Source organism: Salvelinus alpinus, chromosome 31 (genome assembly GCF_045679555.1).
Source record: "Salvelinus alpinus chromosome 31, SLU_Salpinus.1, whole genome shotgun sequence".
Taxonomy (NCBI): Eukaryota; Metazoa; Chordata; class Actinopteri; order Salmoniformes; family Salmonidae; genus Salvelinus; species Salvelinus alpinus.
Genome location: NC_092116.1, coordinates 14,372,112 through 14,388,074, shown reverse-complemented (window position 1 = coordinate 14,388,074; position 15,963 = coordinate 14,372,112). Strand labels below are relative to the sequence as shown.

Genomic DNA, 15,963 nt, shown 5'->3' with positions numbered 1-15,963 from the left:
GCACTCTACACTTAAATATATAGTTCCATTGATAGACAATCTATTTTTGGCCATGATACACACAAACACTCATTGAAGGCTGTGAGAGTGCGATCCAGGGGTATAACCACTAGAAACGAAACATAAATCAAACGGAACGAAACTGGGAGGGACCTACCTGAATTAGTCCAATAGAAACTCTTATGTTCGTTGCAAACACGCAACTGTTTGCAACGGTTTGGACTAATGACTACACCCCAGGTCACGCAGAGCCTGCGGGTAGCACCTTGCCCTATACAACAGAGCCACCTTGTGGACACTTGGATTAGTTCAGTCCATCGGTATATTCTAATAGCCTTCAGTTCTTCCCTCCCTGCAACAAGTTGATTCAGCTCGGTATTTTGATTTGGGCAATGAAGCAAATATAGTGTGACCAATGCTTTAATAGTTACTTAGTGGCTTTTGAGAGTGCATTCAAGTTGTGGGCTGAGGCTTTGCATCCGTGCGGGCGTCTGGCACACGACGGGTGCACTGCACTGAAATCTCTTTCCTGGAGAAGAAAAGCTCATGCGAAAGTGTGCAAGATCATACGTGGTCTATGCCAGAAATGACCCCCGGGAAGGCTGCAAAGGCAAGGGGAAGACAAGGAAGTTGACTCAACGAATCAAGTGGCAGAAGGATGCAATCCTAGTGGATGTAAAATACATATTTCGTTGCACCCGGGGTGCATATTACTCAACATAGCGCATTTGAATACGACCTGCAAGCCAGACAGTCCAACGATATTTCGTCTGATTAAATGCATTGATTAAAGCAACATTAATGGCTATTTAATTGTTGATTTGAAACCCATGGAATGATTTAATCTTTCACATGACTTTAACTTTTATCAATAGGGCTGTTGAGATCTCATTTGTTACTGCGGGCAATAACACTTGCGCGCCTTGTCGAAAATGTGAGCATTTGGATTTGATTTCACCAAGAAGGGAAACATGTGTCGCTGGAATGAAGTTAACATGAACACTTCGAATAGTCTGCAATGATAGCCGGGGAATGTGGAACGACCATGCATCGAATTCTGCAGAGGAGAAAAGTGCGCAAACTTCGCTTCGTCTGGGTATTCATGGCCATGGTGGCTCTGTCGCTCGCCGCCTGCAGCGCACTATTTACGGCGTGGACCTGGAGACAGACGCTGGACCTGTCCCAGTCCGTTAAAACTCTGCAAGACCGATTGGAGCAAGTAAGTAGCCATGCTATGTCATTATTATACTTTTTTACAATTTTACGAGGTAAATTTGCATTCCATGCTTTCCACACTATCATCGGTTATTTAAGTGATAATGCCCGAGAAGCCGGTGTTTGGAGGATATATTGTCACGGGTGTTGTTAGGCCAACATGTATAATACATGTATATTACACATTCGGATTTTGTAGCAACGCTAACGTAGCATGTGTGCATCAATTCGTCTTGGTCTTGTCATTGTAAATTACGCACGCTCTCACTCTGTAGGCCTACTCCAAGTTATTATTTCCATAATAACAATTTGAAGCAGTTGAAGTGGCTGTTACACAACTTCTTTGCCTCTGCTGACCGGTGGTTACGGGAACCCTCGTGGGGGCTAAGGAAAATGCAGAGCCATATTTTAATTCCCCCCTCTACGCCCAAGCTTTGTGGCGTTAAATTGTACACAAATAGCGGGCCGCTTCTCTGCTGGTGACCTGCGCATTCTGGGGAATGCTCTAGAGGCAATTTTATTGCGTACAAATAAGTGTGCTCAAGCCGTGGAGTTATTGCTTATAGTTTCTCTGCCAAGATTAATCGTTCTACTGCCAGTTGTGTTCCAATTTTAGCCCAATTTACTGGAATCCCTTGACTTCTTGGCTCGAGCGCGCATTATAGCCAACTGACTGTGCACTGAACTGAAGTGTTGAACTGCGTAAAACAGAGTAGACTTTACTGTGGTTAAGCGACGTGCAACATGTACAGCCTACTAATTGCAGGTCGGCTAGGCTACCACAGGTGGTAGAATTCTGCAGGTGAAAGTATTGCTTTCAAATGCATAGTACAATTATTTCTATACATCATTGTAATGCACACTGCATTACATTGTAACAATGCACCCTGCACTGGACTTTTAACACAAGTGGCTGATCTTTTCATTCATTCAAAACTCATCCTTATTAATAATACATTATGCATGTGCATCCTCAAATAGTCTACTTATGCACTGAATACACATGCACTCAATATCACTCATGGTGTGTCTGACAGTAGGCTACCAGTGACCTGACTGCCATCTGTTGATACTTTTTGCAAGCACTCAATGAGCTGGCCTGGGACAGTTCAAGTCCCCAATAAATGTAACCTCTAGTCCAGGCAGACCTGAGTACATCTAAACCACCCCATAGGCCGCACGCACCGACACACTAGCTATATATTGAAACCTACTTCCTCCTCTTTGGCATATATACGGCAGGCCCCAGTACTTCATAAAGTACGAGTTCACTTTGCTAGCTTGACAAATTTTAGCACAGCGATTTTTTTTTCTTCCTGCTTCTCAGTCTCAGCAGGGAAGTTAAGAAAGGGAGTTAAGAAATGTGAGGAATGCGGGCACTAAAAACACGCATTAGTTGTCACAACCAGTTTAGGCGGAAGTGGTTGACCTATTCTAAGCCTTGGAGTTACAGCGTGATACTGCCAGATACTGGAAGACTATTTGTTTATGTGGTTTTGCTGAAATCATTTGTCTGTGTAAATTTGCAGCGGGAGCCAATTTGAATACTCAATGGTCTCTCTGACGGTTCCATTCTCTCTCTCTTTCTTTCACTTTCTTGATTTCTTGCTCTGCCTGTCTTTCTCTTTTTTTTTATCTCTCTCTCTCTCTCTCTCTCTCTCTCTCTCTCTCTCTCTCTGTCTCGCTCTCTCTGTGCAACAGGTGAACACTCAGCGTAAGGCCATTGTCCAACTCATCATGGAGAAGAGAGAGTTGCTGGTGGGGCAAAGGGTGAAAAGAGATGGTACATGCCTGTGTGTGTGCGTGTGCGCTGGCATGCCTGCATGCTGATGTGTGTGTGTGTGTATGTGTGTATGTGTGAGACTATTTGTGCATGGAAGCAAAAAAAGGATCCAAATAGCACTACACCTCAATTACACTCTACTACAGACAATGCCTCTTTCTCTGTATCCCCATCATCATACATGCAATTCATAATCAACAATAACCAAACAGATAAGATAGATCTCATCGATGGTGCTCTGCTCTGTGTTTTTGCGGAGCTGGAGCAGCATTTAACTACAGCGACCAGACCAGGGGAATCTTGGCTCTGCATGGCACCTTGGTTAGGCCCTGTGGTCACTTGCTGCCCGCTGCTAAAAGTCGACACAGGAAACAGTAGGCAGCTGGATGACTGATGCAGAAATTACAGGTCTGCTCTGGACTGACGAGAACCTGGAGAAACCATCTGGCAAGAGGAGGGAGACAACGTTGCACGCTTCAGGGACTTAAAATGATTTTGCTCCTGACGAGACTGACAACAGCTATGATTTGGCGATTTTTTTATGATTAAGCAGTCATATATAGGCTAGGTAGTGCACATTTTCATCTCTAAATAGTGTGTATCATGAAATAATGCTGAGGATGGCCAATAGTAAACTTGGGTCAATTTGTTAGGAGTGCTACTCAAGACTTAAAGACGTCCTCCAGTGATTTAGGAACTTTTCCTGTTGAATATAAATACAGTATAATATAGTAAATACAGTAAAGTACACACACGAAAGGGTAAAAAAAAGATGTTTTGAGAAAATTACTGTTTTTTAGACAAAACTGAAAATTCAAGGAGTAGTAGGGCATTCAAGGAGTTGGTCTGATGGGAAGTTGTGATGTCATCGGCCTCCCCCTTGCTTGAGGAACAATAGAGGAGCAATAGAGAACAAAAGAGTAAATCCCCCCCACTTGTGCTATGTCATGACTTACCTGAACCAACTATGGAGATGTGCCTTTTCTTAAGTAAATCAGGTGTTGAATTCGGTGAAACGGAGACTGGAGTGACACTTTAAGAGTTGATGTACAGTATCAGTCAAAAGTCTGGACACATCTACTCATTCAAGGGTTTGGCTGGCAGGGATGTTCTTGTCCCATCGCGCACTAGTGACTCCAGTGGTGGGCCGGGTGCAATGCACGCTGACACGTTTGCCAGGGGCATGGTGTTTCCTCTGACACATTGGTGCTTCTGGGTTAAGCGGGTTAAGTGGGCATTGTGTCAAGAAGCAGTCCTGCTTGGTTGGGTTGTGTTTTGGAGCTCTCGACCTTCGCCTCTCCCGAGTCCGTATGGGAGTTGGAGCAATGAGACAAGACTATGAAAAAGGATAATACATTTTTTTTTATGTTGTTTTTTATTTTGACTATTTCCTACATTGTAAAAAAAAAACTTGAATGAGTATGTGTGTCCAAACCTTTGACTGGTACTGTATGTTCAGTTCAGAAGCAGTTCAAATAACATCCCCTAATGGGCCAAATGATAAATGGCTTAAATTCCCAAGCCCCCCAGTGTTCAATGTTTGCTGTTTTTCCCCCCAACATAACTGATCCTATAGTGAATACTTTCTGTGTGTTTGTGTGAGTGAATGAGTGAGTGTGTGTGGGTGTGTGTAAAGACCAGTTCAGATACAACAGCCGACAGGAGACTAGACAAGATAAATCTAGCAAGTTGTAGAATTTTGTGTTGTACCACAGCTGATTAAAAGACAGGTCATTCAGATCAAGAAGACAAGACATGCAGTTGAGACCATTTCCACAGTAACCGTGCCTCTTTACAATGACTTGATAAAACTATGAAACAAATTGGAGACTTTTTGTACCAAGGTGTTGTAGCAAACAAGTGTCATGAGATACATGCACCAAAAACTTGGTACACTTTGTTACTTGTCAGATAAATATCAGCAAGCTAGGCTAGCTATGTGCAGCAAAATAGCTAGCTAGCTCTCTGCTTGGTTAGCTAGCTAGCTGCTTCGCTGAACACAGAACATTAGCGCACTGCTCTCTGATTGGCTAAATGGATCCTTCCATTCTCAAGACTTTAGCTAAAGATTTGACATGTTGAATCTTGGAAACTCCAGCCGACGACATGAGATGTCCTAAACCTAGACCGTTAGGATCAAACCAAATTAGATCTAAAACTCTATAAGACCGTCACATTGCGTATCGTCTAATGTAGTTGAAATGGGCTTAAGGCCTGGAATCACTCCCTGCAGGCCTGATACTGGAGCTAAAACAAACCTCTGGAGAACAAAAAGGCCTGTCTTACCCCTCTCTCCCCCCTCTTATCCATCTATCACCCAGTTTTCAAGATGGATTTGTATTTATTTGAACGGTGGCCTTGGCTGTTGCTCTTGCCTGGTTTTCCTGACAGGGCCGTTACAGTTAATTTGGGTCATAGAACAGCCAAAGACCTCTCTCTATCTCTCTTTTGCTCCATCTTTCACCCTCTCTCTCCACCCCCTTCCCTCTCTCTCTAACTCTCCCTCAGCTGTCTTCTGTCTCTCTCTCTTGCGTTCTCTCTCCTTCTGTGTGCCTCTCTTTCTATCGTCCCCTTCTGTGTGCCTCTTTCTTTCCCTCCATTGATCTCTTTCTCTCTCTCTCTCTCTCTCTCTCTCCCTCCATCTATCTCTTGCCCTCTCCTCCCTCTTACCCTGTTCTCTCGTACTCTACTCTATGTTTCTGTCTTACTCTACTCCAGCTGGCACAGAAAGTAGTGAGAACAGACAGAGAGGAAAGTAGACTACACTTACTGAGAACAAGAAGTACAAATGACAGATATCAGAACAGAGCAGGAGAGGAGAAATGAAATCCTTCTCCATCTGTTAGAGCCGGTTGAGTATTCAGGTGGTGGATAGACAACTGCAAATTAATACATTATGGTCGCCACGACACACACCACAGCTGTGACCAATGATATTATCTCCTCTACTTAAAAAAAAAAAAAAAACATCCCTCTGAATTGTTTTCTTCTATCGTATTAACTCATATTCTTTCTTCCTTCCTTCTGCAAGGGGGAACTGGGAGAGGGAAGAGTGGAAATGGAAAGAAAGTGGCTTCTCAGTTTGAGAGTAAGTGACTTGGCAGATCCTCATCAAAGGTTGCATCCGAAATAGCACCCTATTCCCTATGGGCCCTGGTCAAAAGTAGTGCACTATATAAGGTTTAGGGTGCCATTTCAAACGCACCCACAGTGTTATAATGTAGCATCTGTTGAAGTGGTTTCGATTCGACACCAAATACGATTACAGTTATAAAATCTTAATTACCCTTTTCCCTCTCTCTCTTTCCACTAGTAACCAAAGAGTCTGTTCAGAAAGGTAAGCTTTATGATCGTGGATCAAATCAAATCACATTTTATTTGTCACATGCACCAAATACTTTACAGTGAAATGCTTACTTACAAGCCCTTAACTAACAATGCAGTTTTAAGAAAATACTTTTTTGTAACAGATAAGAATAACAAATAATTAAAGAGCAGCAGTAAATAACAATAGCGGGGCTATATACAGGGGGTACCGGTACAGAGTCAATGTGCGGGGGCACCGGTTACTCGAGGTAATTGAGGTAATATGTACATGTAGGTAGAGTTATTAAATTGACTATGCATAGATAATAACAGAGTAGCAGCAGCATAGAAGGGGGGGGGGGCAATGCAAATAGTCTGGGAAGCCATTTGATTAGATGTTCAGGAGTCTTATGACTTGGGGGTAGAAGCTGTTTAGAAGCCTCTTGGACCTAGACTTGGCGCTCCGGTACCGCTTGCGGTGCGGTAGCAGAGAGAACAGTCTATGACTAGGGTGGCTGGAGTTTTAAACAATTTTTAGGGCCTTCCTCTGACACCGCCTGGTATAGAGGTGCTGGATGGCAGCAAGCTTGGCCCTGGTGATGTACTGGGCCGTACGCACTACCCTCTGTAGTGCCTTGCGGTCAGAGGCCGAGCAGTTGCCATACCAGGCAGTGATGCAACCCGTCAGGATGCTCTCGATGGTGCAGCTGCAAAACCTTTTGAGGATGACAATTATTATCGAAAAGGGTCTTCTGGGTTTCTGGAATTGGTTTTGTAAGATCACTGCCCCCATGACAATGATACAAACTGTACAAAATTGACCCTCTACACACAAACCTACAGTATTGTAACGCTCGTCCTCCTCCTCGTCTGAGGATGAGCAAGGATCGGACCAATATGCAGCGTGGGTTGAATACATAATGATTTATTTGCGAAAGACGAACACGAAGAACACTTGACAAAATACAAAATAACAAAACGATGTGAACAGACCTGTACTTGAGAACATAAAACAAGAATGCACGAACAGGAACGTACACACGAACGAACGAACGAACGAACGAACGAACGAACGAAACAGTCCCGTGTGGCACAAACACTGACACAGGAACAATCACCCACAAACAAACAGTGAGAACAGCCTACCTTAATATGGTTCTCAATCAGAGGAAACGTAAAACACCTGCCCCTAATTGAGAACCATATCAGGCTAATACATTGAACCCAACATAGAAACACATAACATAGAATGCCCACCCCAACTCACGCCCTGACCATACTAAACAAAGACAAAATAAAGGAAATAAGGTCAGGGACGTGACAAGTATAAATAAAGAGAAAATAATATACTGCTATATTTATGTCAATGGGTGCAATGGTTCCTCCCCCACAACATGTGTGTGTTTCAGTGGGAGCTGATGGCTTGATAAAAGGATGGACGGACTCGGAGCAGTTGAATATGAGCAAAGCGGTGAAGTACAACACAGACAGAGGCACCTTCACAGTGGAGAGAGCTGGAGTCTACTTCCTCTACTGTCAGGTGAGCCTCTGAGAGTTGTAGTCCTGTGCCACCTGTCATCCAAAACTACCCCTGTCAAACAACACAGGCTCAATCAAACCCCGATTGGTCTGCTCTTTTCTTCTACTTCTAATTCTCCTCTCTCTCCCTCCATCCCTCCCATAGGTGTTGTTCAATGAGAATCAGTCTCAGCTGGTGAAGTTGGAAGTGGCGGTGGTGAAGAGCGGCCAGCCGCAGCAGAAGCTGCAGTGCATGGAGGGCTATGGGACTACGCCTGCATCCGGATCCCACCAGTTCCACTTTCTCAAACCCTGCCAGGTGTCTGGCCTGCTGCGGCTAGAGAAGGGGGCGGAGCTACAGGCCATCACAGGCGCCGGCTTCAGCCTCCACACCACGGGGAAGCACTACTTCAGCCTCTTCAAGGTCAACTGAGTTGCCGGAGAGGATGGAAATATTGGAAGGATGGAGGGGGTGGAAAAATGGTTGAAGGAAGCGTTTTGTCCTACTCCGTGTATTAATGAGACACACCAACGTGACATTCCTCATTTGTTTTATTGTGAAATCTGGACCAATGATCTGGAGCATTGGAATAACTATGGATCATGTTCGCTACAGACACTTTGTATCAGAGGAGGCTGGTGGGAGGAGCTATATGAGGACTGGCTCATTGTAATGGCTGGAATGGAATAAATGGAACCGAGTCGAACGTGGTTTCCATATGTTTGATACCGTTCCATTTATTTCCTTCCAGCCATTACAATGAGCCTGTCCTCCTATAGCCCCCCCACCAGCCTCCTCTGCTCTGTATGATACTTCTTCAAAGACAGAAGCTGTAAGGAAGACTATAAAGGGATACTTCTGCACTTCTAGACTCTCCTAGTGATTCTACCCCTGCTGTTTTAAGGAAAACTCATGGAATGTTGTCTGGATCAGTTGATGGGGCTCGTCTGGAGTGAAACTCATCCTCCTGACTCTCAGACTTCGCCTGAGCATAGCAGGGAACTGACCCATGATGCACCTCTCTGAGGCGCTAAGCTGGTGGACTACTGAATGAGAAGGATTCTGAGTAATGAGCCGGATGGATACGTTGGAACTATGAGTCTCTCATCCATTGTAATCCTTGCCCATGTTATCTCAGGAGTTGGGTCGTATATGTCTTTCACACACAGGAACGTATAAAAAAAAAAAACTATCCTATGATCTTACCAACTTCTCTCAGTCTAGAGACTCTTTAAGACTATGCATCTCAATCTTTTAAACTGAATCTCTTAACATTATAGGCCTATCATATATCATTTTAGATACAAATATTCAATATGTTCTGTCGAATCACATTGCAATATGTTACATGATTGTCAGTTTCAGACTGTACATCGAAGCACTAGGGCCGGGATTCATTCCAAGACGCGTTATAGAGCAACACTCTAAACAGCCGACAATGAGTCTTTTAAAGGCATTTTCCCCAAAATTCATGAAGATCGCATCCACAGTAATCGCCCCTTATTGGCTCGAGCAAATTACCTTAAAAAGTCCATTATAGTGAGCTGTGCTATGAGACTAAATTGGATTGAATCCCTGCGTAGATGTGTAAATAAGGCTTAGCCTGTCGAGATACAGTATATCATGGTGGAAATATAAATGATTTTGTATATTGTAATCACAATACTTGTACTCATTCCAAGCTCTCTTACGTGCTATTTGCAGCAATATGTTTTGAACACAGACAATACAAACAGAGTGTTTCTAGCAGGTGGTTTGGTTGAATGGTTTAACACTCCTACTCTGGTTTATAAGTAGTGTGTGGGTGACCACATTGGCTTCTACTCAGCAATTTGCACACATGCACACACATACACACACACAAATACACCACAATGCAAAAGTCACATAATTCTGGTTTTCAGTTCAAAACAGTCCTAATTTCTCATCATTAGATGGAAAGTACCTCATTTGTAAAAAGAGGTCTATTTGTGAGTCAAACCCATAGGTCAAGGTTGAAGAACCAGTGAGAGGATATTGTGTGTGCACGTGTTTGCGAAATTATGTCTGCAATGCTGGTTGTTGTTCTAAACTCACTTCCCCAAAGTCAAATAATTCTGGCTTCCAGCTCAAAAGCGCTGTAGTTTGTCATCATTAGATCACAAGTGGAAAGTGTGTTATTGTGTTGTAAACATATTTCCTGTTTGATTTCCTAATCCTTCTCCGCTTCCCTTTTGCACCTCACATTTACCCCGTTTTGCATCTAACATTTCCCTTTCAGAACCCAACACACACACACACACACACACACACACACACACACACACACACACACACACACACACACACACACACACACACACACACACACACACACACACACACACACACCTCTCACTTCCTGAATCCAACCAGAACCAAATAGCTGAACGCTTTTGAGGAATCAAATTCCTAACACTTCACTCCCCCAATTCCTATTTTTTTTAAATGTCAAAATTTATTGCCAGCTTAAAAAGCCTTATTTGGCACAAAGAGGCCTGTCTGAGAAGTCAAAAAAAGTAGGTCAAGGTTGAAGAACCAGCAAGGGGATATTGTGTGTGTACGTGTCTGCGAAATGATGTGTGCAATGCTGGTTGTTGTTCTAAACTCACTTTCCATAAAATGGTAAACCTTTTTAAACCCTTTTAATATCTCCTTGTGTTCGCTTTCAACTCAGGCCAGGGACTACTACTGCTCTATGATACAATATGACAAACAAAAAATAGAAAATCTTCTTACCCCTCCATTATTCTCCAGCTTCCCCCAATGACATCACTGTATTGCTAAATAGAATGTGTGGAACGCTGCACTATTCTGGTTCTTTAATCATGACTCACATACTACTGTGTATTGGGTCGTCACCACCTGTGATTCATACTTCTGTAGCTCAAGGTCTGGAGTCAGTACAACACAGTGCAGACAGACTGGGATGACCTCATGTGAGGGCTAGAGGAGGCGATTCAGCAGCCCAATGTGCGCGTGTGTTTTCCTGTGTTGCTATTCAAGCATCCATCCACGAATCACATCATTTTGTTAAATTTAATTTGATTTTATTACAAACAAAACTCAAAATAAAAAGAGATGCATTATTATTGACATGTTTAACTGCCACTCATTGTTTTATCGATCGGCACCACCACAACGTACACAGTGACACAAAATATCGAGGAATTAAAAACAAAACACAAAATCTGAAAAAAGAACAAGAAAAGAGAGAGGAAGTGCCTGATTTGACAGTGTCCATTTTAGTTAAGTGGTTGCAAAACACTTCCTACGAAACATAATCAGTGAAATGTAGTTTAGACTCTTCACTTGGAACACCAGTGTGGAGTATTCAGGGTTTTAAGGAAATACATGAACATTTTCTACTTTAATTATTTGAAATATGTCCAGGGAACTAACTAAAAGTGGTCTATTTCAACTAGCATGTAAAGAGTTTACATCTCCCGATTAATTCAGACTTAATTCAGATTTAACTTCTTTACACTTATTTCAGCTATGTTATGTTTAAGGCTGTTTGTGGATACAGTATATAAAGTTGACTTGATTCTACTAACAGTCTCTGAGTTTCCAGAGAATAATGAATTGATGTACTTTAACTGATGTAAGATAGTACACTGTTTAATTTTGTCTTAACGCATTTAGGGTTACATATGTAGTATATTATATAGGTTATTTGCAAGCCCCGAATCTAGAATGTAAGCAAGAAATGTTTATTTTTTTTATGTTATATCTATTTCCGAAGTTCTCAACCTCTTCGCTTTGCTTTATGCTCCGACTATAAGACGTCTGATATAAGAGGTACATTTGTGCACCAAAACGTACGATTTTATTGTTTTCTCAATCTCTCATTTGGTAGAAGCTCTTTTTTTCAATAGCAACAGCAAAGACAACAGCAATGTCGACAACAACAATAATAATCACAGAATTCGTAGAAAGTAAGTTAACAAGAGTAAAAACACAAGAGAACACGAATGAGACAAGTTTAAATATGCAAAGAATATCACAGAATTCGTAGAAAGAAGGAGAAACTCAAAAAAACGAACAAGAAAGAAAGGATTGATCGAGAGGAGGAGGAAGGGAAAGGGAGATATAGTGCATTCGGAAAGTATTCAGACCCCTTGACTTTTTCCACATTTTGTTACCTTACAGTCTTATTCTAAGATGGTTTAAATAAAACAATTTCCTCAGCAATCTACACACAATTCCCCATAATGACATGAATGAGAAAACAGGTTTAGAATTTTTCGCAAATGATTTCAAACCAAAAAACAGAAATACTTTATTTACATAAATTGAAATTGAGCTCAAGTGTTTCCATTGATCATCCTTGAGATGTTTCTACAACTTGATTGGAGTCCACCTGTGGTAAATTCATTCGATTGGACATGATTTGGAAAGGCTCACATCTGTCTATATAAGGTCCCACAGTTGACAGTGCATGTCAGAGCAAAAACCAAGCCATGAGGTCGCAGGAACTCTCTGTAGAGCTCCGAGACAGGATTGTGTCGAGGCACAAACTGGTGTGAAGGTTCACCTTCCAACAGGACAACGACCCTAAGCACACAACCAAGACAACGCAGGAGTGGCTTCATGACAAGTCTCTGAATGTCCTTGAGTGGCCCAGCCAGAGCCCGGACTTGAACGCTCCCCATCCAACCTGACAGAGCTTGAAAGGATCTGCAGAGAAGAATGGGAGAAAATCCCCAAATACATGTGTGCCAAGCTTGTAGCGTCATACCCAAGAAGACTCGAGTGTGTAATCGCTGCCAAAGGTGCTTCAACAAAGTACTGAGTAAAGGGTCTGAAAACTTATGTAAATGTGATATTTCAAATTTTATTTTTTATAAATTAGCAAACATTTCCCCAATTTTTTTTGCTCTGTCATTATGGGGTATTGTGTGTAGATTGATGAGGGAAAAAACAATTGAATCAATTTTAGAATAAGGCTGTAACCTAACAAAATGTGGGAAAAGTCAAGGGGTCTGAATACTTTCAGAAAGCACTGTGTAAGCTCTACGTAGGGGGTCAAAGAGCAAGGGGAGAGGACTGTAGTTGAGGGTGGTCAACACTGTATGACTTGCCTATGAAAGGTTATGACCAGTTCTATGAGTGAGGCCTATCCTGAACAAGCACTGGGACCTCTCATACCAATCAAAACCAAAGATATAAACTGTTCATCCTGGTCTGTAAGAACATCCTCTGGCATACCAGCTATAACTCATACAGTCAACATAATACTAAGTTGGGTTGGACTGACTGACATTTCAGTATTTCTACATGTACAATCAGGTCAACATGAAAGGGAAATGGGCTGAGAGTTTCCACAGCCCCGAGTCCTGTAATACTTCACTCATTCAATTCTCCAATGGGGCGATTGATGAATGGTTTTCGGCAAGCTTCGGAGATAAAACCAGCACTAGAATAAATACTGTAGGCACAGCTTGCATGATAACGCCATTTTTTGTGTGAGTTTTAGCACAGCATGCTTCTCAGGACGAATGGCAGGAATAGTGTCAAGAGCAAAATCTTCACAATGTTATATCATGCAGTTTCATGTCACTGGAGCGACCCCTTGGGGGGTCAAAGGTCAAGGGTCAGGTGTGGTAGCAGTTATTAGTTCTAGGTATTGGGGGGGGGGGGGTCTGTGAGCGATGCTAGGATAGAGGGAGGTTCTAGATTACAGAACCATACTGTTCTGGAGGGGAGATATTCTATGAGTAGGCTGCTTGTGAGGAGTATTGGTTGGTTTGAGGCAGACAACAAGCGATTGAGCAGGTGAGTATGTACGTGACAGCATGGACCACAAGTGTGTATTCATAGGGAGTGTCAGTCTGCGGAGTGTGGATACTGTACTACGTGTGTTCTGTGTTGGTGTGTGTGTGTGTGTATGTTGATGTGTGTGTGTTTATGTGGACGTGTGTGTGTGTATATATGTTGACGTGTGTGTGTGCGGTCAGTGAGTGATGTTGTTCAGTCGTCGATACAGATGACCTCTCCACGGCGCTGGTCTCTCCTGCTCAGGAGCTGCTCTGCTTCCCTCTCCTTCTTCACTGACACAGGACCGTTCAACACTGTAGGGGGAAGAGAACACACACATGAGCACACACACACACCATATAAACTGAGTGTACAAAACATTAGGAACACCTGTCCTTTCCATGACAGACTGACCAGGTGAATCCAGATGACAGCTATGATCCCTTATTGATGTCACTTGGTAAATCCTCTTCAATCAGTGTAGATGAAGGGGAGGAGACAGGTTAATGAAGGATTTTTAAACCTTGAGACAATTGAGACATGGATTGTGTATGTGTGCCATTCAGAGGGTGAATGGACAAGACAAAAGAGTTAAGTATCTGTGAACGGGGTCTGGTAGTAGGTGCCAGGCGCACCCGTTTGACTGTTTGATGTCCGTCTTAAAATGTTTCTCCATTCCATGATTAACAGACGTTAAGGCATGTTGTGCTGAATCAAACTGCAACGCTGCTGGGTTTCTCACACTCAACAGCTTCCCGTGTGTATCAAGAATGGTCCACCAGCCAACTTGACACAACTGTGGGAAGCATTGGAGTCAACATGGACCAGCATCCCTGTGGAACACTTTCGACGCCTTGTAGAGTCCATGCCCTGACAAATTGAGGCTGTTCTGAAGGCAAAAGGGGTGCAACTCAATATTAGGAAGGTGTTCCTAATGATTTGCACGCTCAGCGTACATGCATACGGTATATACAGAAACATTTGGACAAGCACTCGCGCCCGCGCACACACACCCACCCACACACACACCCACCCACCCAGACAGACAGACAGACAGACAGACAGAACACATTAAACCCTGCACTTTGTTTGATTTTCGACTTAAAATGTTTCTCCATTCCATGATTAACAGAGGTCAAGGCATGTTGTGCTGAATCAAAGCCCCGTCCTCCACAAGAATGATCACAATGTCACACGCTATCACTCTCTTAATCTTTACCCTGAACGCTCAGCATCAGGAAACGTGTGAAAGAGAAAAGAAAATCAAGATAGAGGGAGTGAGAGAGAGGGAGAGAGAGAGAGAGGGAGAAAAAGAGAGGGAGAGAGAGAGGGGGAGAAAAAGAGGGAGAGAAAAAGAGAGGTAGAGAGAGGGGGAGAAAAAGAGGGAGAGAGAGAGGGGGAGAAAAAGAGAGGGAGAGAGGGGGAGAAAAAGAGAGGTAGAGAGAGAGACAGCACGTACTACACTGATGAACAGAATGATACACACCATTTGCTTCCGAGCACGTATGACAACCTTTTTAATGAGCGAGCTGGCATATACATTCAGAATATCACAAACTACAGCTGAAGTCGGAAGTTTACATACACCTTAGCCAAATACATTTCAACTCCGTTTTTCACAATTCCTGACAATTAACCTAGTAAAAAATTCCCTGTCTTAGGTCAGATAGGATCACCACTTTATTTTAAGAATGTGAAATGTCAGAATAATAGTAGAGAGAATGATTTATTTCAGCATTTATTTCATCACATTCTCAGTGGGTCTGAAGTTTACATACACTCAATTAGTATTTGGTAGCATTGCCTTTAAATTGTTTAACTTGGGTCAAACGTTTTGGGTAGCCTTCCACAAGCTTCCCACAATAAGTTGGGTGAATTTTGGCACATTCCTCCTGACAGAGCTGGTGTAATTGAGTCAGGTTTGTAGGCCTCCTTGCTCGCACACGCTTTTTCAGTTCTGCCCACAAATGTTCTATAGGATTGAGGTCAGGGCTTTGTAATGGCCACTCCAATACCTTGACTTTGTTGTCCTTAAGCCATTTTGCCACAACTTTGGAAGTATGCTTGTGGTCATTGTCCATTTGGAAGAACCATTTGCGACCAAGCTTTAACTTCCTGACTGATGTCTTGAGATGTTGCTTCAATATATCCACATAATTTCCCATCCTCATGATGTCATCTATTTTGTGAAGTGCACCAGTCCCTCCTGCAGCAAAGCACCCCCACAATATGATGCTGCCACCCCCATGCTTCACGGTTGGAATGGTGTTCTTCAGCTTGCAAGCCTCACCCTTTTTCCTCCAAACATAACAATGATCATTATGGCCCAACAGGTATATTTTTGTTTCATCAGACCAGAGGA

General features: G+C 42.9%; 2 protein-coding genes across 7 annotated transcripts in view; one reads left to right on the top strand and one right to left on the bottom strand.

Moving 5' to 3' along the window:
* Nucleotides 1–438: 438 nt before the first annotated feature.
* tnfsf12 (TNF superfamily member 12) lies at nt 439–10,200 on the top strand. Its single transcript, XM_071378982.1, has 6 exons — nt 439–1,219; nt 2,917–2,998; nt 6,030–6,086; nt 6,312–6,335; nt 7,714–7,844; nt 7,989–10,200. Exons 1-6 carry the CDS (start codon nt 1,019–1,021, stop codon nt 8,253–8,255), a joined length of 762 nt encoding a protein of 253 aa, XP_071235083.1. The 5' UTR covers nt 439–1,018; the 3' UTR covers nt 8,256–10,200.
* Nucleotides 10,201–13,464: 3,264 nt separating this feature from the next.
* chd3 (chromodomain helicase DNA binding protein 3) overlaps nt 13,465–15,963 on the bottom strand; it is a 55,022-nt gene continuing 52,523 nt past the window's right edge. For all 6 annotated transcript variants that reach the window (XM_071378976.1, XM_071378979.1, XM_071378975.1 and 3 more), the window contains exon 39: nt 13,465–13,915. In XM_071378976.1, the coding sequence (XP_071235077.1) occupies nt 13,815–13,915 (101 nt within the window). In that variant the 3' untranslated portion in view covers nt 13,465–13,814. The remainder of the gene's footprint in view (nt 13,916–15,963) is intronic.